General features: G+C 43.7%; 2 protein-coding genes across 4 annotated transcripts in view; one reads left to right on the top strand and one right to left on the bottom strand.

Moving 5' to 3' along the window:
* The window catches only part of LOC117365602, a 34,064-nt gene extending 17,639 nt beyond the window's left edge, over positions 1-16,425 (bottom strand). The window contains exons 1-2 of one of the 2 annotated variants that reach the window (XM_033956147.1): positions 15,623-16,425; positions 1,463-1,727 (exon numbers count right to left, since the gene is read on the bottom strand). In XM_033956147.1, coding sequence (XP_033812038.1) covers positions 1,463-1,727; positions 15,623-15,844 — 487 coding nt within the window. In that variant the 5' untranslated portion in view covers positions 15,845-16,425. The remainder of the gene's footprint in view (positions 1-1,462; positions 1,728-15,622) is intronic. The other variant, XM_033956148.1, reaches the window with a different exon arrangement.
* Positions 15,153-24,178, top strand: part of LOC117365603 (microtubule-associated proteins 1A/1B light chain 3C-like) — a 60,850-nt gene continuing 51,824 nt past the window's right edge. Inside the window, exon 1 of one of the 2 annotated variants that reach the window (XM_033956152.1) lies at positions 15,153-15,281. Coding sequence is in view for 1 of the 2 variants with exons in the window: in XM_033956149.1 (XP_033812040.1) it covers positions 15,225-15,281 (57 nt within the window). In the remaining variant the exon portion in view is untranslated. The remainder of the gene's footprint in view (positions 15,282-24,178) is intronic. The other variant, XM_033956149.1, reaches the window with a different exon arrangement.

Raw genomic sequence — 24,178 nt, 5'->3', positions numbered from 1 at the left:
GGATTCCATGAGAGTATGAGATTAAGATAATGACTTGTGCAACCTATCCAGACCTCATCTCGTAATGCTGCTTTCTTACATAAATGAACTTGGTGGAGATTATACTCTGCCAAAATGCAATATTCTTAATGGTTTATCAGTGGTCTCCCTCATTGCCAAAATTACTGAATATAATCATCAATTTTCATCAAAGTGAGCTCTTTCAATTTATTTTTTAAGCTGAGGTGTTGGTGTCAAGTTTCCAAGTCAAGGTGTGCATGGGGACATAAGCTGGTCCCTATCCCCATCCCCTCCTATTCCCTGATTACTTTTTTGTCCTCATCCCTGCACACTAGTGCTGCCCAATTCAGTGAAAAATATTTCGATTTGATTCAACCTGCTGAATCGATTTTTCAATTCGATTCATTTTCAATGACACAGTTTAAACAGTTTAAGTTTAAACATTTTATTTAAACAAGGAAATCGAGCAGCACTACTGTATTCCCTCTCCCCAGCCCCCCTCCCCGATTCTCAGCTTCCCCAGAGCATCCCCAAAGAAAGAGTCCCCATATTCCCCCTCCCCTGCTCTCCCGATTCTCAGCTTCACTAGGCCCAGAGCATCCCCAAAGAAATAGGCCCCATATTCCCCCTCCCCGATTCTCAGCTTCCCTAAAGATAGGTCCTCAGCCTCCCCCATCCCACCCACCCCAATTCCATGGCCTCAGGAAAAGAGAGCACTGCAGCAGAGAGATCCTTTACTTATGCTGAAAGTTAGATGCAGGGACTCGAGAGGAGAAATGCTTTTGGGAACGAGCCAGCCAAGAGCCAACAACTACAAAAAAATCAACTTGCAAGTTGCCGTCGTTGCCACCGCTGACCGCCGCAGATCACACATTCGCACAGGCGCATGCCAACGTCCTTTCTTCTGATGTAATTTCCAGTTTCATAAAACCAGAAGTTATATTAGATGAAGGACTCCGGCGGCCGCAGCAGAGGGAAAGCCCGAACACGAGCGGGTCTCAAGGGGGCCGACCTTGAATCGGTGAGTTCGATTTTTTTGTGCAAACGAATCAATTTGAACCTTTACTTCGCAGACCTCTGACACATACACACTTTCTCTCTCTCCCCTCCCAACAAACAGAACAGGTACAGCATGGATGACAACAGTGTAAACTGTACACACACTGTCCCACTCCAGAAAAATTGAGTACAAAGAAGTCCAACAGGGAAACGAGACCCATGAAAAAAACATCCAAAACAGAGTGGGATTGAACAATGAACTTCCAATGAAGAGCCAGGAGAATAATCGAAAAATAAAACAGTTTATTATGTGAGTCCACAAAGATTCAGACCCCAGAAAAATGACAGCACTTTTGCAATTTGCAATTTTGCAATTCGTTTTCAAGAAACTTTTCTTTGACCAAGAAACTAAATGCCTTTGGAAACATAATTCAATTGAATCATCTTGAGAATAAAACCATACCTGAACTAGGCCTGGAGTCCATCTCTAGACTGTCCTGGGTCTCTCCCGGGTGTGGTTTGGATTCAGCTTGTGTGTTCAGGGCAGTCTGTGGAAACAGTCGAGAATTGGTCTCCAACAATAAGCTGGAATCAGAGCCCACATCAGTCACCTTTCCAGGATCACACACAAGGCCACCCTGAGGTACGCCATCCACATCAAGAATCCCCGAAACAGAGAACTTCCTGCTGCCCCGCAGAATTTCCTCCAGCCAGCTCCCATTCCTCTCCTATCACAAAGTCAAAATATAGAATATCAAGTCACAGAAGTCTAGTTCCTCCTTTCTGTATCTCCAATAGTGTTTACATCTAGGTATGCAGGTCCTGTGTTATGACTCACTTGAGGCCCATGGCAGAAATTTGGGAAGGGGTTTCCCCAAGCTCAGCCTCCACCAACTTCAGGCAGACTGCACACACACACCCCTCCCCCCATGACATAGGCAGGATTGGGTTTCTATATCCCACAACATAAAGGAAACGTAGCCCCACATGTGAAAATATGAAACAAAAAGAAGTGAGGAAAGGACACAGTCAACCAACTTCAGGGTTGCTGCTATTCCAAGCAAACAATCTTTGGGTATTCCACCTTTATAATTTTTTTTTAATTACCAGTGCTTGAGCTTGTCCCATGTGCAGAACTATAGCAATGTCATTATTAGCTTCAACTATTAATTCATTAAGCATATTAAATCAATTTAGAGTGTGCTAACAATTTTAAGATGAAGTAAACTGAATGTGTATTAAGGAATACATATCCTAGTCTTTACTTATTAGAACAAAGGGCTTGACTAGTACCTAAAGCCAGCACTGGCTTCTGGATTCTTGCACCTTAACACCAGCCAACTTTCCACCTCAACCCAAACAAACATAGAAAGAAACCAAGATGGCAAATAAAGACCTGGCCTTTCTAGTGTGTGGATCCCAAAGTCCTGCTCAGCTTTACTATCTCATCCACTCCTTCAGAGATCCATTGACTTTCTCTCATGCTTTCTTGAATTTAGATTGCCTCAGGTACAAAATCTTAGATATGGTGAGCCCACTAGGAACAGAGAAAGTACCTGCATATAATAATGTGGCTTTGGTTGTTCTACAGAAAAGCAGTATATCTAATCCATGACCCTTTATCCTTCTCACCATTACCGTACTTTCAATAAGATACTGTTTCATGCATCCACAACACCTTCTGTGAAGGATTAAATCCATAGGTTAATCCTGAGTCTATTCCTCTTCATTCTCATCCAAAAGTAAAGTTAGTTAAAAGAGAAGCAACAATGGCAGGCTGATGGCTCAGTGACTGGGCTAAGCACTGCCATGCGGAGGACTAAGTGCTAGATCCCCATGCCAAGTTGCCACTCCCCAGAGCAGTTGGAAAGAGAGATGCTCTGGAGTCAGTGGACAGAGCTCTTGGTCAGTAAGAATGGAAACTACTATTGGTTGATGTTAAAACCTAGTGAATAGTCCCTGGCTGAGGGCTGTCAATGCAATTACTGAACTAACGTATAGAATGGGAAAAATCCCTGAGGATCTGCAGCTAAACACTCAGGGTACCAGATACTGACCCTGGTTCTGTCAAGCTGGAAGACCAAAAGGAGCAGAGGAAAACAGAGACCTCCACAAGCAAAGCCATTTAGTACAGATGCCATAATAAAGTCAATAAATGCTTTTATTCTATAGCACCCACAAAAAATAAAATGTGTTAAATATATTTTTAAAATTTTTTCTCTGTTAAATAGACATCATGTGACATGAAACCATTTGCGCTGCCAGTGGCTGCTCTACATATCACTAAATGGATGCAGAAGATGATGAAGTGAGGTAAACTGGAAATAACCACATTGACAACGCACCCCACTTCTTAGGGTTCAATAAAAGGATGGCTAAAGGGCCTTCTCCATCATTTAAATCAGGGGTGTCCAACCTTTTGGTTTCCCTGGGCCGCATTGGCCGGAAAAAAATTTTCTGGGGCCACACAAACACTAACACTAGTCGATGAACTAAAAAAAAGGTTGAGCAGGTCCTAAATCTGCAATCACTAATATAGAAGATGTATATATCTAATAATAAACCTTCATTAAAGGGACACTGTGGAGAGGAACCCAAAAAAGCAGTAATACTTGCCCTGACTGAGTGATCCCTCCATGTGCACCGCTGACAGTGGGAGCAGCCACAGGCTTCCGCATCCCCACTCTGATGAGCAGGGATGCGCGCTCCTGGTTCTCCCATTCACTTCTATTACAGCTATGGTGAGCGCCTTCAGAGGTGAGCCTCATCAGAGCGGGGGTGCTGAATCAGCTGTCAGCAGCGCACGTGGAGGATCGTTTAATCAGGGTAAATATTACTGCTTTTTTGGGCCTCCAACTTTGAGCTTAGGCTCTCTCAAAATGAATATCTCCCCTGCTGTAGCTAGTAGGGATCCCCAAACCTCACCAACTGACGGCCACCTCCTCCCCCTCCAACTTCCCAAGTTCTGCAGCTGGCAGCAATATTGCAGAGCTGCTGCCTTCCCTCCTCCCTCCCCCCCCCTGGCAGCTTGAGGATATTGCCATTGGCTGCAAAGCTTGGAGAGTTTGAGTTGCCAGACTGAAGGAAGATGTCTTCAGTTGGCAGGGCTTGGGAATCCCCACTAACTCAAGTATTTATAAATTGCACTCAGACGGGATAGAAACTTTGGTGCCCATCCACTAATTTTGGGCTCCAGTCCCTCCCCCAAATCAGCTGTATATGACTACACCACTGAATACAAAAATAATTGTGATGCACATATCCCAAAGCTAACATATTCCAGTTAATAAATTAAAAATAAAACAATTTTTTCCTACCTTGTTGTCTGGATGTTTTGTTTTCCCAGTTTCTCTTTCTGCTTTTTCTCTATCTTCAACTAATTCTCTTTCCAGTGTCTGCTGTCCATTTTTTTCGCCTCTTCTGTCATTCCATTTCCTTCTTATGCCTATCTCCAACGTATTGATTTTTTCCCTTTCAGCTTTCATAACTTTTTCTTTTCTGCCTCTGTCCACTCAAATCTTGCTTTATTTCTCACCCTTCTTTTTAAATGTTCAGCTACCTCTCAATTCTCCATCTTCTCTCAGTCTCTAGCTCTCCCATTTCCCATCTCACTCGTTTCCCAGCTTCCTATTCCCTTCTATCTACTCCCCATTACCACATTTCTACCACTGTACTCACTGCTCTCTCACTCGTCATCTCCCTTTTGACCTCATCCACATGGCTAACCACTTTCAGAATCCCCCTCCCTCTCTCCACTGGTCAGGCTATAACTCCCTGTCCCTCTCTCCACTGGTCAGGCTATAATTCCCTGTCCCTTTCTTACCATCCCTAGCATCATCTTATCCCAGCTCTCTTCCCTTCTGCCCTTCCATGGTTCTATCTCTCCTCCTCTGTCTTCATGGTACAACATTTTGCTCCCTCTCTTTTCTGTCTTTCTTCTTCTCTCCCCCCTTGATGCCGAACAATGAAATGGAGAAAAAAAAAGAGAGATGCTGCTTCTCTCTGCCTTCCATCCACAGGCCTAACATTTCTCCCTCCCTCCCATCCCTAGATCCAACTTCTCTCCCTTTCTCTTCCCAACTGCCCCCATCCCATCTCTCCCCCTGTCTGCCTGCCTCCCTTCCCCAGGTCCACCATTTCTTCCTTTCTCTTGCCAACAGTTCACCCTACAAGTATCTTTTTCCCTCTTCCTCCATACCACCCCAGGTCCAATTTCTCTCCCTTCAGACTATTGCCCACCATCTCTCTCTCTGTCCTCTGTTTCTGGCCCCATAAGCTCTCCCCCAGGCCCAATCTGGCACTTCTTTTAATACCCTCCCCCCAAAAAAACCCCAACATCCAGGAGGCTTCCTCGGCCCAGCATGTTCTCCCCCTTCTCTTTGCGCCCATGCATCTCTACCTCACTCCTCTCCCACCACCATGTCCAATAATTCTCTCTCTGTCTCCGTCCCTCCTCTCTCTGCCCAACAGTTCTCCTCTTTATCTCCCCAGTTGCACCATCTCTTTCCCTCTCTGACACCCAATTCTCCCTTTCTATTATCTCCCTCACCTCTGCATCTCTTTCCCTCACTCCCTCCATTCTTCCATCTTATGGCTCATGCTCCCCTCTATCTTTCCCTTCATTCTGTGTCCTAAGTTCATGCCCCTCCCTCCTTCCTTCCATCATTTTTCCTAAGTTTATGCTCCCTCCCTCTCAAGTCTCACGCCCTTCTCCCTTTCTCCCTTCTGGGCCGCGAGTGTTTACCTTCTTCCTGCTCCCTCCTCCGTCTTGCAGTGTTCACTCAAAGCCACGGGCAGCGGCTCCCACAAGCCTCCCCCGGCTGATCTGGAAGCGTTTCCTCAACATGCCCGTCTCCCTTTCTCCCTTCTGGGCTGCGGGTGTTTACCTTTTTTCTGTTCCCTCCTCTGTCTTGCAGCGTTCACTCAAAGCCGCGGGCAGCGGCTCCTACATGCCTCCTATGGCTGATCTGGAAGCATTACCTCTGATGTCACGACATCAGACGGAACGCTTTCAGGTCACAACTATGTCCCATGTGTAGAACTACAATGTCATTATTAACTTCAAATAGATTGGAAAAAAAATACTTTTTGAAAATTGAGAGCCATCTGTAATATAGAAGCGCACGGGGTTGTCAACATGCACTACTCTCAAAGTATTCAAAACTATTAATGACTTTGATATAGTCACACACAAGGGGCAATAGTGACATTCCTACTCCCAATTCATTCCAAACCACTGGAATCAACTGCCCCAACAGATCAGATCCCTTGAAGTTCTCCTGAACTTTAGGAAAGCAATAAAAACATACCTCTCCACCTAACTCCCCTGCCTATAGCCGGTGGATTACAAAGAAATGTATATTGGCACTAGATCCTCAGTATATGTCGTGTTAGGATAAAAACTTACATTGAAAATCTTGCACTGTAACTATGGCAAATTGTAACCCATTAACTGTATATTATGTATGTTACCTTGTAACCCGTTCTGAGCTTGGGGAGAACAGTATAGAAAAAGAAGTAAATAAATACTCTAGGGGGCTCATAATCGAAAATTAAATACACCGACAAACCCGCCCAAGTGAGCACTTCAACAATCTAAAGACAGGTTGTCCAAGTGCTGCTAATTGAAACGGCTTTTTGGTTGTATCCAGACATATTTTAGGCTTCTGAATCCCGCTGTTCGCCCTGAGCTCAAAGGGGTGTTTTTGGAGAAGTGGTTAGGGCGGGATGTGGGCAGACATAGACTTAGTCGTTCTGCAGGGATAAACAAATGTTTGATGAGACTGCCTATGTTGTGAGTTAGATGATGTACAGACAGGTATAAGTGACCAAAAGGTCTCGAAAGTGACCAGATAACCACTATAGACTGACATATCGCACCCCTACAAAGTTCAGAATAAAAGCATACATACCTGCCTCTGGAACATCAGCACCTGGCATAGGAAAACCTAGTAGAGCTGCACAGAGGTGTCTTAAGTAGTCTGGGGGGTGGGCTAGTGACCGAAGCCCATAAGCCATTCTAACCACTACATTCATGGTAGAAAATGTGAGCCCACCAAAAAAACCCACAAAATCCCACTATACTGCCATTTAGGTGCCACCTGCTATAACGGCTATTGGGGTTGTAGACAGGTGGGTATAGTGGGTTTTGGGGGGGGCTCACCATAACCTAAAAGGGAGTTGTGGTGAGATGTTTATGTGGCATCTTTTTTGTGAAGTTCACAACAGTGCCCTGTAAGGTGCCCCACTGCTCTGCTGCCATGTCTGGGTGGCCAGTCCATCACAATATGGTCCCTCCCACATCCAAAAGGTCTTGTTTTGGGCGTTTGGGACTTGGACAAATTTTTGGTCGAGAATGTGGTATATAGACGTAGTGGTGGTCTGGACGATCAAACGCCTGAATGTACAGATAGACAATTTTTGAAAAACGGAATAGTTTAGACGTATTTCCAAAATCAGACTTAGATGCTTCTCTTGATTATGGCCCTCTTGGTGTTTTTCCTAATTGTCCCAGCAGACTCACAATCTACTACTACTATTAATTATTTCTAGAGCTCTATCAGACATGCACAACACTATGTTACCTGGGGCAATGAAGGGATCGAACCCACTCCTTCACTCAGACAATTCCATCTTTGCATACACCCATGCTATCTATTAAAATGTTTTATTGTGTATTGCGTTGATAATCTAAGTAGCATACTATAACGTACTCTGGGTCTCTTTTACAAAACCACGGTAGCACTGCTGCTGCATGAAATGCATCGAAGCCCATTCAATTCCTGTGAGTTTGGTGCATTTACTATGGCTTTGTAAAAGAGGCCCTATGTGTTTACTGATGTAATTGTTAACTTATTGTTTTTGTATACAACCTGGCATGAATTTTTTCAAAAAGGCATTAAATAAATCCTAATAATGAATAAATGGAGTGATCACATGCTTATTCACACTTTGAAAGATATTTTTGAAATATATTTTACACTCCCTACTTTCTGGGTATCACTCTGGTTATCTGTGGATATTTACTGCATGTGTTTTTTGTTTAATATTGTAATAACTGTCTTTTTGTTAATAAGGGCTCTCTGCTGCTGCCACTATCAAGTCAACCTTCCCCACAGATGCCCAAAGCAAGAGGTCCACACACATAGATGTCACCTGCAGCAAAAAAAAAAAAAAAATCAACCCCCACCCTGAAAATAAAACCCATGCAACTAAGAGACCCACACATAGATTACCCAAACTATTCTCCCCTTCCCACAGACATGCATGTCTAAAGCAAAAGAAATGCCCAGCTATCCCTGCCAGATGGTCACTGTACCCCTTCTGCCAGGCCCACGCAGAGCCAGAGATCCACAACCAAATACCATCAACCTTCCAACAAGCCAACAGCAAACAAGGGGGGGGGAGGAGGATCAAAAGGGCCAAAGAGAAAGAACCTCTAGCGCTATAGTAGTAAGAGGCTAGAAACATGCTGGTAACACAGCCAGAGACAACATGGACCAGCCCCAGTCCTGTCTTGTTTATTCTCCTGTCTGTTCTCTATAATGGCTATATTACTGTTAATATTATGTTTTCTTTTTTTCTTTACTTTCTAATCATTTTATGCAGGTTTGCAACACATATCCAGATAGGCCAACAAAGTTCCCTGAATCTGAGAGAGGTCTGGAGAAAGGGAGGGGGTTCAGAAAGTGGGTATAGCAGGGAAGTGAGTCCCCAGAGAGGATGGAGAGCACCTCTGGCTGTACCCTCCTGCCTCAACTTTGCTGGACACATTTACTAGGAGGTGCAGCAGGCTCTGAACACCGTCCTAGACTTTTAAACTACCATACTGATCACGAGGGAAAATCAGGAGGCTTTGTTCAGGTCAAAATTCTGCCACAGAGCCCTCCCCTCTGTGCATCCCAGTCTGTCACATGTTGGATCCAGCAGAGGGGTTTAAAGGACACACACACACCTCCTTAAAAACACAAAGAACTGATCTATGCCCCTTCTGGAAGAGACTGAAAGGTTTGCAGATAACTATCACAAGATCAGTGTTTACCAAGTGCAGGATTCTCCCAGGGCTGGAGTTACCATCCCCTGCATAGGAGTATCACTAGGGAAGAAAGGAAAGGGTATTCCCTACCCCCACTGGTATCCAAGAGAGGTTATACCATGTATATCCATACTGCAGGAAAGACAAAGACTTTGAATCTTCTCAAGGGACTTGGGGGGAGGGCTTAAAAGAGGCTCTTTCCAGGGTGAGTGGTAATGGCTGGTGATTAGATAAGACACAGGAATATGAAGATTTCCAGATGCCCTGTGAGAAGGAAGGTAGCTTGTCTAGAAAAACTTAAAGTTGGAAAACTGTGCTAATTGAAGTTTTTCCCATGAATTTGATTGTGCTTCATCTTGCTAGAAATTGATCCTAATTTGAACAACTTTACAGCTAATATAAACTCTTGTATAACTAAATTGCAATCTTGGTCACTTCAGGCTCATAGGAAACTTAACGCAATAAAGACAAAATTATTATGGTTTGGCCCAGAAATTAATAATTTGTCATCTTCAGTTATCCTTAATTCTGGTGATATTTTGCATATAGAATCATCTTTTAGAGTACTGGGGGTTGTTTTGGATTCTTCTCTTTCTTTTCAATGCCAGGTAAATAATTTTACCAAAAAAATGTTTCTTTAGTCTCCACACGCTGAGAAAAGTTCATCATATGTTCCATCAGGATCATTTTGCAGTATTGGTTCAAACCATTATCTTGACACAGCTAGATTACTGTAATTCCATTTATGTGGGATTAAGGAAAGGAGAAACTGCTGCAATTGATTCAAAATGCTGCAGCCAGACTGATTTTTGGAAAGAAAAAATGTAATCGTGTGTCACCTCTGCTGAGGAAACTACATTGGCTTCCATTTCAATTGAGAGTTCAATTTAAATGTGCCTGTATAGTCTTTAAAATTTTACATGGACTATTTGTTCCTCTGATGCCTTTATCGCTAAACACCATGAGATCTTCGGGCACGAGAACAACTCATACGAATAAGCTCTCTTTTCCATCATTGAGAGGAATCAAGTCCATCAGTAAAATCTCACACTCCTTTCCATACTTACTAACTGCGATATGGAATGGACTACCTCCTCAAATTAGATCATGTTTATCTCTTCAGATCTATTGCAAAACCTTAAAAACCACTCTGTTTCATCGCTTTTCAGGCAATAGCTCCAATGAATGTTAATGGATCTTTTTCTTTGTAATCTAATTATGTAAACCAAATCAAACTCCTATTTTTAGGAAATGATTCGGTATATAAGACTATGGGCCTGTTTTACAAAGCCATGCTAGCGGCTGCAGCGTGGTAACGTCCCCAAAGCGCATAAAGATTTAAAGGGCTTCGGAGCTGTTGCCGCGCGGCTTTGTAAAACAGGCCCTAAGAATTAGATTAGAAAATAATTTTAAAAAATGTTTTAAAGCCCATCCTGGGGTTGCACAAAGCCACTGATTACATAAAGCTCACTTTTTCTTAAAGTTTACTACTTTCTTTGCTTAATGAAGCAAATTTATTGGTATTATAGCTGTAACTTTCATGTTTTCACACTTGGCGAACATAGAGCCCCTTTTACAAAGTCACAGTAGCACTGCTGCTGCAGGAAATGCATCGAAGCCCATTCAATTCCTGTGAGTTTGGTGCATTTACTATGGCTTTGTAAGAGAGACCCAGAGTATGGTATAGTATGCTACTTAGATTATCAACGCAATACACAATAGAACATTTTAATAGATAGCATGGGTGTATGCAAAGATGGAATTGTCTGAGTGAAGGAGTGGGTTCGGTCCCTTCATTGCCCCAGGTAACATAGTGTTGTACATGTCTGGTAGAGCTCTAGAAATAATTAATAGTAGTAGTAGATTGTGAGTCCGTTGGGACAAATTAGGAAAAACACCAAGAGGGCCATAATCAAAAGAAACATCTAAGTCCAATTTGGAAGTAGGGCGCTAGTCACCCAAAGTTGGCACCGGTAAAATGTCCATTCTCGAGAAGTAAGTCTAAACTATTCCATTTTGCAAAAATCATCTTATCTGCACGTCCAGGCATTTGATCGTCCAGACCACATCTATGTCTATCTTTATACCACATTCTCGACCAAAAATTTGTCCAAGTCCCAAACGCCTAGAACAAGACCTTTTGAATGTGGGCGGGGCCAGTATTGTGATGGACTGGCTCCCTAGAGTTGTTGGGGCAAGCTGGTTTTCAAGCAGGCAAACCGAAGCACATCACTAGGAAATTTGGTTGGACCTAAATCAGATTTCCTGTTTCATGTTCTTGTATTACCAATAAATGGTTGCCAAAGCCAGTGGACAGGTAGTCTGCAGATTCAAACTTCCATACGGCTGAACAGTTTGTCTACACCAGTGTCTCGCAAACTATCGGAAGTTGTAGCGCACTAAACAGCGGGCCACGGCTGGTGGGCACCTGGAAGTGTGCAGACATCAACGCGATGACATCAAGCACAGGCGTGATGTCATCATGCCGAAGTCTGCGCATGTGTGAAGGCCCTGATCCACCAGTGGTGGGGTGCTCAACTGGAGAGGAGGAAGGGCACCGGCTGACTGTCTACTGGACGTGCCGCTCTCCATGAGAGGCACGTTCTGTAAGCAGTCAGCCGGCGCTGGCGACCAGCGGCACACTAGTGTGCTGTGTGGCATACGAGTTTGCAATTCACTGGTCTAACACAGCTGAGTGAGGCTTTAAACCAGGGGTCTCAAAGTCCCTCCTTGAGGGCCGCAATCCAGTCGGGTTTTCAGGATTTCCCCAAAGAATATGCATGAGATGCATGGCTTTAATGCCAAAAAATGTAAGGTCATGCACCTTGGCAACAAAAACCCATGCAGAACTTACACTCTGAATGGTGAGACCTTAGCTAGGACTAGGGCAGAACGTGATTTGGGAGTAATCATTAGTGAAGACATGAAAACTGCCAAGCAGGTGGAGAAAGCTGCATCCAAGGCTAGACAAATGGTGGGATGCATCCGTAGAGGTTTCGTCAGCCGGAGGCCCGAAGTCATAATGCCCCTGTACAGATCCATGGTGAGACCTCATCTTGAATATTGTGTTCAATTCTGGAGACCACATTATCAAAAAGATGTGCGGAGAATCGAGTCGGTTCAGCGAATGACCACCAGGATGGTCTCGGGACTCAAGAACCTCCCATATGAGGAAAGACTGAATAAACTGCAACTATACTCGCTCGAGGAACGTAGAGAGAGGGGGACATGATTGAGACTTTTAAATATATCACGGGCCGCATCGAGGTGGAAGACGATATCTTCCTTCTTAAAGGACCTTCAACCACAAGAGGTCATCCGCTGAAAATCAAAGGTGGGCAATTTCATGGCGACACCAGGAAGTATTTCTTCACCGAAAGGGTAGTCGATCATTGGAATGAACTTCCATTGCAGGTGATTAACGCCAGCAGCGTGCTCGATTTCAAAAAGAAATGGGATATGTATGTGAGATCTCTAGCCGGGTGAAGTCTGGGGGTGGGTCATTAGCGTGGGCAGACTTGATGGGCTACAGCCCTTTTCTGCCGTCATATTCTATGTTTCTATGAGATCTATGTGCATGCACTGCTTTCAATGCATATTCATTGGGGAAATCCTGAAAACCCGACTGGATTGCGACTTTGAGATCCCTGCTTTAAACAGATAACTGACTTTGTCACTGGCATTGCCACAGACCCAGTGCAGCATGAGGCCTTGTTGCAAGGAGTTGAACAACTTTGTAGGCTTTATCCTGACTATCTCAAGAAGACATTGAGGGCCGGATTCTGTATAGGATGCCCAGTCTCAGCAGCTGCCTAAGCAACTTTTGAGAATCGCAAACGGGCGTCCTGTATAGAATCGTGTCTGTCCTAACAGACAGACGCCTAACCCCACCTAACCATCCCAATTCTCTAACTGGTGGCCATGTCACGGGCGCCAGTTAGAGAATCGCGTTGCCGCTGAGCTGATCGCAGCAAGGGAATCTCCCTGCCGCAATCAGCTCAATGACTGCGGCAGGAAACCCACCAGCCGTGAAGTAAGCCAACAGGAGAGATGCCCAATCCCTCCTGTCGGAACCCCCAAAGCTCCCCCCCCCAACACTGAATGTCTGCAGCAGTAGGAGTGCCCAATTCCTCCTGCTGCCATCTCCTGAAGATCACCGGCAAGAGGGATGCCCAGACCTCCTACTGGAACACTCCCTGAAGATCACCGGCAGGAGGGACTGGGCATCCTTCCTTCTGGTGATCTTCATGCGATGGTGGCAGGAGGAATTGGGCATACCTTCTGCCATGGAATTCGTGGGGGGCACTTTTGCAGGAGAGTCTGGGTATCCCTTCTGATGGTGATCTTTGGGCGATGGTGGCAGGAAGAATTGGGCACACCTCCTGCTGAGGACATTCGGGGGAGGGGGGGTTTCGGGGGTTCTGGCAGGAGGGTCTGGGCATCCCTCTGGCCGACTGTGGGGTACGGGTTCCCTGCTGCGGCTGCTAAACTGATCCCGGCATGGAAATTCCCTTGCCGCGATCAGTTCAGCGGCCACGTCTATTTGAAATGGAGGCTAGCATTTTGCTGGCTTACATTTCAGGCGCCTAGGGCCTAAGGCCACTTCCGGATGAAACCACGCCTAGCCTTGGGCAAGCTTAGGCGGCCCTACATTTCTCTATAGGCTTGCGAAAACGCCTACAATATAGGCTGCCTGCCTCGGGGTGTTTTTTTTTTTTTTAACGTGTGTCCCAATTGGCTAGTTAGACAGCAGTAGGATGCCTACCGCTGCCTACAATTGGGACGCTGTTTATAGAATTTGCCCCAGAATGCTTAAGTGTTTGGAACGCCATTGGTAGATGATTACTCTAAAGTGTACATGCTTAGCTATTAGCTAAGTTTGTTAAATTTCTATTATTTTCCACAGTAAAGTGCAGATATTGAAGGGTCATTTAATAAAATACTGCTATATTTTTTTGCATAAAATGTCTTTTTATCAATGTATCATTGCTGAGTGTGAAAACATAAAAGTTATAGTTATAATACCAAGAAATTTGCTCCATTAAGTAAAAATAATAGCATATTTTAAGAAAAATTGAGCTTTATGTAATCAGTAGTTTGGAGCAACCCCAGGATGGACTTTAAAAAATTTACACCCCCCCCCCTTTTACAAAAGCACAGAATAGGTTTTTAGTGCTGGCTGGCACGCTGAATGCCCTGCGCTGTTCCAACGGTCATAGAGTTCCTAAGAGTGTCGGAGCAGCACAGAGCATTCAGTGTGCCAGCCAGCACTAAAAACCTATTCTGTGCTTTTGTAAACTAGGGGGGGTGGTTCAAAAATATTTTCTGATCAAGCACAATCAAATCCATGGGAAAAACTTCAATTTGCACAGTTTTTCTGACTTTAGGTTTTTCGGGGGAAGAGGCTCCCATCCCCCTGAACCAGGTTGGCTCCATCACCAAGAAAGCTGGTAGCACAGTTATTACCTGACTGAAATTAGAGCTAAAGTTTCACACTGGGGCTGAGTTGTTTTGTTTTTAAATATAAAAAAAAAAAAAAAAGAGCCAACGACAACCCCACAGTAAATAACACCAAAAAAGAACAATTAATGAACAATTAAATTGTTCTTTTTGGTGTTATTTACCGTGGGGTTGTTGGTTCTTTTTTTTTTTAATTGTTCACTTGTTGTTAAGTGTATGTATTTACACTGCTTTGTAACAAAATTCAAAATACTAATAAAATATATTGGGGGAAAAAACACCAAAAAGAAAAGTGGGGAGGGAACTGTATCAAATACAACATGCATACAAATATCAGTCCATATGGCATATCCTGATATTTATTTGTATGTACTGTATGTTGTATTCAATAACTGCCACAGGTTGATATATACAGTTCCTTCCCCACTTGTTTTGTTTTTAACGATTTAATCAAAACCACTCCCCAGGGGGAAAAAAAGAAAGGGCATCTCCTCCTCCCCTCCTCCTCCAACGGCACCCCTTGTGTGTAGGAGGCATGGCTCCCTTGATTCATAAGGGCCGGGATTTTGTTCCTGGCAGCAGCTGCCAGGAACAGGTTAACAATGAGGGAAATGAAACAGGTCGAGCGGAAACCAGCGCAGGAAGGTGAAACCCAGCAGGTGACGCCAAACTGGGCCACGTCAAGGTCCCAACACAGAGAAGAGCCTTTTGCGGGAATGAAAATGGGGAGATGAAGGTACCCTCACACCTCCTGCATGAGAAAGGGGTACTCTCTCCCTCCCTCCAGGTACAGCCCCTATACCGATCGCAGATAAAAAAAAGTGATCTCAGTAGCTGGAGGATACCTTTTACAAAAGGCGTCATCAATAACCAAGGTGACATTTTTTTTTTTTTACTACCTTGATGCTATATTTAAATTCACCTTATTTATTGACGCTCTCATATTTAACCAACAACAAATAAAATGACAAAAGGTGATGTGTCCGGACTAGTAGGTACTATCCTCAGATGTGGCAGGAAAAACCCAGGTATTACATCACCTGTTAAATATTTATGTGCTGCTGGTTAAATAAAAGATCTTTATAACCCTGAAAGGTTCAAGGCATATGAATAGGTTTGATTCCTTACTTCCACTTGGTCCTCTCTCTTGCTCCTGGAAGGCTTCTGATCGACTGTATCTTGTTGCCATCCTGGGGGTCGCCTTCCCAGAGCCTCTTCCACCTTGTTTCTGTGCACTTCCTTCAACAGCTGTAGTTCCAAGAGTCCTGCTAGGCTGGCCTGCAGTCTCTCTCCCACCCTCACTTTATCACTGCCCGACCACAGAGAAGGGGGTCCAGCTCTCCTGGCCATGGATGCTGCGAAGACCCTCAGTTCAGTGGGGGGGGGGGGGTGCAGCTCTCCTCACCCCAAGCAGAGAAGTACGACCGGGAGACAGAACCAAGGCGCAGCCTCCAGTCCACACCCAGTGAAAAGAAGGGAGATGTAGTGGGAGATCGGGGCTCAAGCAGAAAGAAAAGGATCGGGGCTGAAATCCCACACTATAGTCCACAAAGGGGAGATGCGGTAGTAGGATCGGAGGCCCAGACCCCACAGTGCACAGAAGAGGCTCAGGACTCCGGACTTCAGTGCACAGAATAGAAATGCAGTGAGATGATCGGGGTTCAAATCCTAGACCCGTCACACAAAACCCAAAGGGGACAAGCGTGAAAAAATCAGGGGTCAGGTCTATAATAATATGATAAAAGAGGCAGGACACTGCTCGATTTCAGCAAATCTAAGGCAGAAAGACTGGACTAGAGAAAGCCCGTGACCACTCCGCCCCGATCCTTTCCTTCTCCCGGGCTCTAGCTCCAGATCTCTTCCCTAACGAGCTTCGTCGGACGGGTCCGCAAGCTTCCCGGGGTCCAGCTCCGGTCTCCGCAGCCCGCCCACCAAGCCGGCAGCGATTAAAGGAACAGTCACATGACGGCAGGGGCGGGGCCAGCGCTCCGCCTTCCGCTTTCTCATTGGTCGGAAGACAAAGCGGGGAAAGTTTTAGAGGATGCCGAGATTCCTGGAGGGGGATGGGTAGAGCCTACGTCTCCTGGGCACACACATGGCACACTTCCCAAGTGATCCTGGAACATCCCCTTCCCCCAAGACTGCAGATTTAACCTCTGCCCCCACCACAGCAGGAGCCAGAGAACAAAGGCCCCTTACTCTCTGGACAGATGCACATGTATTACCTCCTTCGCTTCCCCAGCGCCTGTCTCAGACTGTAACTTCACTTTTATTATTGTAATCTCGTTATTACAATAATACAAGTGATTCACAGGCGAAACATAAAAAAATAAGAATAAATTGCCCCTGCATATGCTGAAAACTCTCTATTGTTATACAGAACCTAATTGCAACGAAGTACCCTGAACAACAGGAAACTTCAGCAACTTCTGATGACTGTACACAAGGCAGGAAAGAGGAGTTGCTTTAATTTTCACATACATACAAGCCAGCTATTTAGGCCCCAGATGCTCTAAACTTACCGTGCCTTTAACATTCGTTTAGCAGACAAGCATTTTACTACTACTACTACTACTATTTAACATACTTCTATAGCGCTGAAGGGAGTATGCAACGCTTTACATTTTGACATTAGAAATTTCCTGCTCAGAAGCGCTTACAATCTAACTTGGACAGGCAGACATGACATAGAGGGTTGGGGATGCAGAACCCAAGGATGAGAGTTAGGACTTCAAAGCAATCTCAAAGAGGTGAGCTTTTAACGTGGACTTGAACACTGCCAGAGATGGAGCCTGCCACAGGATTTCAGGTAGTTTGTTCCAGGCATATGGCGCAACAAGACAGAACAGGCAGAGTCTGGAGTTGGCAGAGGAAGAGAAGGGGACAGATAGGAAGGGCTTACCAGTTGAGCAGAGCTTGCGGGGGGGGGGGGGGGGGTGGAGCATAGGGGAAGAGAGATAATGAGAGGCAGCTGAGTAAATAAATGCATTTGTAGGACAGTAAAAGGAGTTTGAATTATATTCAGAAATGAAGTTGGCACCAAATGGCTCTGCATGGTCTTTTCTGTACCCCACAGCAGCCTCAGCGAATACTATGGAAATGAAGTACATCAAGCTCATTAATATTAAAATGAGCACTCCAGGCGATTCCCAGACATTGCCGGGTGATGCACAAAAATGAAGCACCGACCTTTATTGCTCCAAAATTACTGGCAGGTCTGGAAGTGCCATAGTATTGAACTGCGTGGGTTAGAAGCATATACTGGCAGGTCTGAAGCTGCCAATTGCATGAGAGGCAGAAGTTCTAAAAACAAAAAGTACGAGATACATGTATCATACTTTTATATGAGGGTTGGGGGCAGCACCAAAAAAGCATTGTACAGTATATCATTATGGGGTTTATAATCAAAACTTAAATACGTTGAAAAACCTGCCCAAGTCAGCACTTGGATAATCTAAAAGACAGGTCGTCCAAGTGCCAATAATCAAAATGGCTTTTTGGACGTATCCAGGGACATTATAGACCTCTGAATCCTGCTGCCCTGAACTGAAAGGGGCATTTTTGGAGGAGTGGTTATGGTGGGATGTGGGCCGACCTAGACTTAGTCGTCCTGCAGGGATAATCAAATGTATGATGAGACTGCCTAGGTGAAACTTATATGTTATGAGGTAGATGATGTAAAGACAGGTATATGTGCCCAAAAAGTATCAAAAGTGACTAGATAACCACTGCAGAGACAAAGTAAAGTCCCACACACACTTCCCCCTTACATACCTGTCTCTGGAACATAGCACCTGGCATAGGAAAGCCTAGTAGAGCTGCACAGAGGTGGCTTAAGTAGTCTGGGGGGTGGGCTAGTGAACCATAGAGAGGAGAATCCAGGCCCATAAGCCACTGTACCACTACATTCATGGTGGAAAATGTGAGTCCACCAGACCCCCCCAAAAAAAAACCCCAACTATACTGCCATATAGGTGCCACTTGCATCCACAAGGGCTATTGGGGTTGTAGACAGGTAGGTATAGTGGGTTTTGGGGGGCTCACCATAATCTATAAGGGAGTTGTGGTAAGATGTTTATATGGCACCCTTTTTTTGTGAAGTTCACAGCAGTGCCCTGTAAGATGTTCCTCTGCTTTATTGCCATGTCTGGGTGGCCAGTCCATCACAATGCTGGCTCCTCCCACATCCAAAAGGTCTTGTTCTGGGCGTTTGGGACTTGGGTGAATTTTTGGTCGAGAATGTGGTATAAAAATAAACAATCAAATGCCTGGACATACAGATAGATGATTTTTTTTTTGGGGGGGGGAAAGCAGCTATAGACAAAGAAGTTAGAAATTATAAGAAACTATTAAGGGAGAAACAAAAAGCCTACTACTCAGCAAAAGTCAGTACTACAAGCATTGATGTAAAGAAATTATTTCAACTAGTTAATACAGTGTTTAATGTGACTCAAAATACGCAATCCTTAGGATTACTTTTACCTACTTCAAATGATTTAGCAAATTTCTTCAGTTCCAAAGTCTTCTTATTTACCTTGTCTGGGAAATTTTGAGTCTCATTTAAATATGAATGAAATTGAGATCCATGCAGATTTGTATTATTCTTCATTTGAAGACCCAGATTGGAAGGATTTTTCTAAACTATTCTGTAGATACGCGAAATCATATTGTATGATCAGTGTTCTTCAACCTTTTTACACCTATGGACCGGCAGAAATAAAATAATTATTTCATGGACCGGCAAACTACTAAGACTGAAATTTTTTTTAAAAAACATCGCCGCCCCATCCCTGCGAGCTCGGTCCCACAAACCATCTGATCCCATCCGCACAAGCCTCAAATAGTTATGATTTTATATTGAACATATTTTATTAAAGTATAAAAAGAAACAATATTCTATACAATTGTCATTTTATAAATACAAATAATACAGGGCAAAGAACAACAAAACCCCTGTCTCCCCTCCCCTTCACATATATCCCCTCTACTATCAAGAAAACTGAATAAGCCAAATTATTACAGAATGCTACACAAATATCATGTAACAGAATACCACAGTCACACATGGTAGGAATAGTGTTAGGGGAGTGGAACTAGGGCAACTGCCCCCTGGTCAGAGAGAGTCCTAAGCCAGCTGTCATCTCTGGTTTCTGCTTTCATTGTCTATTCACTCTCTTCCATCCAGCATCTGACCTCTGTCTCTTCAGTCCAGCATCTGCCCCTTCCATTCACTGTCTTTCCCTGCCATCTCTCCTCTTGCCCCCCACCCCCCAAATTTGGTCTGGCATCCATCATGTTCCTTCTTTTCCCCTCATGGTCTGGCATCTCTCTCTCCTTCCCTCCCCCCTTTGGTTTTTAGAATCTCTCTCTTCTCATTTCCTCCACTCAGATCTGATATCGTTCTCTCCTCTCTCTTCCCTTTCCTTTTCTGGTCTTCCTACTCTATTTTCTGCCTCCATCTAAATTAAATCCTTTCTTACTATTTAGTCCTGTTTCCCTCTTTTCACTGTCTACCCACAGCTTGTCACCCCTTTCCCTAACCCCTTCATTATCTTACTAACTCTATTTTATTCCCCCTTTATTTATCTTCTCCTTCCATCCAGTATGTGTTCTTTCCCCACTTTCATTCAGCATCTGCTCTCCCCTCTCAACTGACATCCATCTGCCTTCTGCTCTCTCCTCTCCTCACTTCCATCATCTGCCCCTTTCTCTCTCCCCCCCCCCAACTTCCATCATCTGCCCCCTTCCCTCACCTTTGCGGGTCACTTTCTTTCCCCTGAGGGTGGCTCATGTCAGAGGGGAAGCTTTGGCTGAGTGGAAAAAAGGGACCTGCAAAGGTGAGAGGAAGGGAGACCTGCTCTTTACCCTCCTTCAATGACCCAAGGGTCTTTAGGCTAGCGGCAGCTCTGTGTGCTTTTAACTTCGGCACAGAGCTGCCCCTAAGCAGTAGTTTAGCTACAATTTCATGAGGCAGCCTCGGGGCCTTTGCTAGGCCGGCCCACATCACATCATCGAAGTGGGCCGGCCTAGCAAAGGCCCCGAGGCTGCCTCATGAAACCGCAGCTAAACTATTGCTTAGAGGCAGCTCTGTGCCGAAGTTAAAAGCACACAGAGCTGCCGCTGCTGGTCTGGAGGTGCGGAGACAAGGCTGGAAGCATACACGGCAGGAGTCCCGGCGAAGGCAGGAGTCCCGGCACAGCGACTGCAACAGGAAGTTGCAAATCAGCTGACGCCAACACCTTTCGCTGTGGTAGGACCCGAATCCTTTGCGGAGTGGCAAGATTTTTTTGCGAACTGGCACCGGTCCGTGGACCAGCGGTTGAAGAACAGTGTATTAGATCCATGCCCTTCAGATCTTATTACAGCGGCACCTTTAAGTTTTAAATTAAAATTATTGTATTGGCTATTTGATTCTTTGAAGGCAGGAAAATTTCCACAAGAGGAGAGTAATATAATTATTATTACAATAATTAAGAATAAGAATTAATCTATTTCTAATGTGGACTTTAGTTATAGTCACTAGTTTGGTATATTATATTATGTTATATTTCCTTTCAAGTGATGTATTTTCAACTTGTAAAATAATATAAATAAATAAAGAATGAATCTATTTCACTACCAGCCAATTATAGACCTGTGGCATCGATCCCTTTTTTTGTAAAGATTATGGAGGGTTTGGTCCAAATTTAGTTAACAAAATATCTTGAGCAACATTCCTTGCTTCATGATTCTCAATCTGGCTTCAGAACTTATTATAGTACAGAAACGGTGATAGCTACAATGTTAGATCATCTAAATGGTCTTTTGAGCAAGGGTAGTAGTGCATTGGTTCTTCAGTTTGATCTGAGTAGCGCCTTTGACTTGGAGGATTACACCAAATTACTGGCCTGCCTAGATGCCCTAGGTTTGCAAGGTAATGTTCTCTCGTGGTTCAAAGGGTTCCTTGGATCGAGACTCTATCAGGTTAAGTCTAACAATCAGCTTTCCGTAGCTTGGAAAAACCCTTGTGGGGTCCCTCAGAGTTCCCCACTCTCCCCCACATTATTTAATGTGTATCTATCTTCTCTGGGGTTTCATTTGAACAAACTAGGCTCTAGACTCTTTAGTTATGCTGATGACATTACGATCATCATTCCTTGTAATACAGCTATATCTCATATTACCCAAATAACTGAGTCTATACTGAAACTGATGGAATCATGGATGCAAGAATTTAAATTCAAATTAAATCATGATAAGACCAAATTCTTTGTTGCGTCTCCACTTAGAATTTTACATGAACCATCAATTACTATAGACTCAACACTCTATAAGATCAATCCAATGATTAAAATATTGGGAGTTGTTACAGATCAACTCTTAACCATGAAAAAGCAAGTAGATGCTATGGTGCAAAAGGGTTATTACACATTGTGGAAGCTGAGTTTCCGGCCTTTAAACTTTTAGTTCAGTCGTTACTTCTAAGTCTTCTCAACTACTGTAACATTGACTATTTGACATGTACCAAGAAAGAGATGGCTAGGCTCAGACTGATTCAGAATACGGGGGTCAAATTAATTTATGGCCTAAAGAAATATGATCATGTAACTCCTTTCTACCATTGGTGCGTGTTTTGTTTAAGCTGGGTTGTTTTTGTTACACAGTTGCATATGCTATTGCTCCAAACTATATGACCGACAGATTTCTCATAGCATTCCATAAACATAGGAGAGAATCACATGCCTTGTTTAATTTTCCGTCTGCTCAAGGTTGTAAGAGCAAGAAATCCTTGGAACATACATTAGCATTTCAGGCTGCTTTCTATGACAGGGAATTTAGGCCACTGTTGCGTAGTGCTTGCTCTTACAAGCACTTTAGAACTCAATTGAAAACTCATCTTTTTTCAAAATATGTAGAGAACTAATTTAAATCATTCTTAGGTTATGTTATTTTTAATCTTTTGTTCACCGCATTGAACTTACGGTTATGTGGTTTATAAGTATGATGTTATGTTATATATTTTTTGAGAATTGGCATTTTGCCGCTGCTGTCTTTGGGTGATTAGTGCCCTACGTCCAAATCGGACTTAGATGTTTTTTTTGTATTATGCCCCTCTATGTGTGTGTTAAAAGCATGTCTCAGGCATGTGTGATAAAGTGCATCTCAGGTGCACTCATTAAAATCATATACCAGCAAGACTGGGGTTGCCGATTGCACGGTCTGAGTTAAAAAAACAAATTTGCATGGTTTGCTGGTAATTCCCCCATGACGTTTATGACATGCACCTATGATACACTACAATAAGGCAGGCCTATAGTTTGTGTATGTACAATGTAGCTGTTCCTGACACATGAACACAATTATGTCTCTTTCCGTGAACTATTCTGCACGTGTCAGTTGCTTTCTCCAAGGACTGATCGGATGGTATTTCTGTAGACCTCATTTGCATGCAGTTATGGTAGCTTCGCTCATCGTTTAGAAATCAGAAAATTTACAGACATTACAACGGCTCACAGGATTTTAACAGTGATTTTAGAGAGCATTGGGGCCAGTTCAGTATTATATTTAAATCCATCTTGCTGTTAATCAGTTTTTCAAGGGTCTTTTCCCTTCCTGGCCAAGTTACTGTCATCACATCCTCATCACCTGGGGCATTTTCTACTTCACCTCCTCCTCCTTATCTCTCTTTCATCTGTTTCCTCAGATTACAAATCTTTTCACAGCCTGGGGCCAGGTGGGGGGGTTGGTTCTTCACTTACTATAGTAAATAACAGTTTACAATTCAATTATACCAGCATTAGGAGGCAGGGGCAAATAAATTCACAGTAAAAATAAACAAGGGTGAAGGTCTTGAGAGGCTGTTAATTTATGCCTCTGAAGAATGTGGCTAAAAGCTGTACAACAATCTCTGAACTTCACAAAGGAGGTCATTTTAAAAGCATTTCCATGGTGTGTAAACATCACTATTAACATATGTAGATCACATACACTTGCAAATGCTGATTTCCAATAAACCCACTAGTTACAGGTAGAGATCCCTGCCCCCCTTCCCCCATGCAGAGATTTCATGGAGACCTATGGAAAATCTATACACTTATTCCACATCTGACAATGGGGATTCACATAATCAAACAAATTTGCACCATTTCCACTGATTTTTAAAAAGTGCTCATTTGGGAACTAGAAACTGGGGGAAAGCTGACAATCGCTCAAAAGAGCATGGTTTGGACAAGGTAGCTTTAAAGGATATCATCATAAAAAGGAAGACAGAGCAACCTGTTAGCGAGATAACAATACACACCACATTAGACCAAGTTTCCTTAAATCCAGAGCAGGATGATTTTAAAGATTGCAAATTATCCATGCCAACTTCTGAGCAAATTGTAAATAGATATGATAAACATTATTTGAAATGTCTGTATGCAAATGCCAGAAACCTAAGAAACAAGATGGGAGAGGAAGAATATAATGTGCTAAATGAAAAGATAGATATAATAGGCATCTCTGAGTCCTGGTGGAAAGAAGATAACCAATAGGACACTGTCACACCAGTGTACAAACTATATAATTGTGATAGGGGGGATCAAATTGGTGGAGGGGTAGTGTTATATGTTAAGGAGGGCTTTGAATCAAATGGAATGAAAATTGTACAGGAGCAGAAACACACCTTGGAATCCCTATGTGTAAAGGATAGTGATATCGCTG

The sequence above is a fragment of the Geotrypetes seraphini genome, chromosome 8 (assembly GCF_902459505.1).
Source record: "Geotrypetes seraphini chromosome 8, aGeoSer1.1, whole genome shotgun sequence".
Lineage (NCBI taxonomy): Eukaryota > Metazoa > Chordata > Amphibia > Gymnophiona > Dermophiidae > Geotrypetes > Geotrypetes seraphini.
The sequence above is the reverse complement of the archived record's forward strand: the minus strand, read 5'-3'. Positions and strand labels throughout refer to the sequence as shown.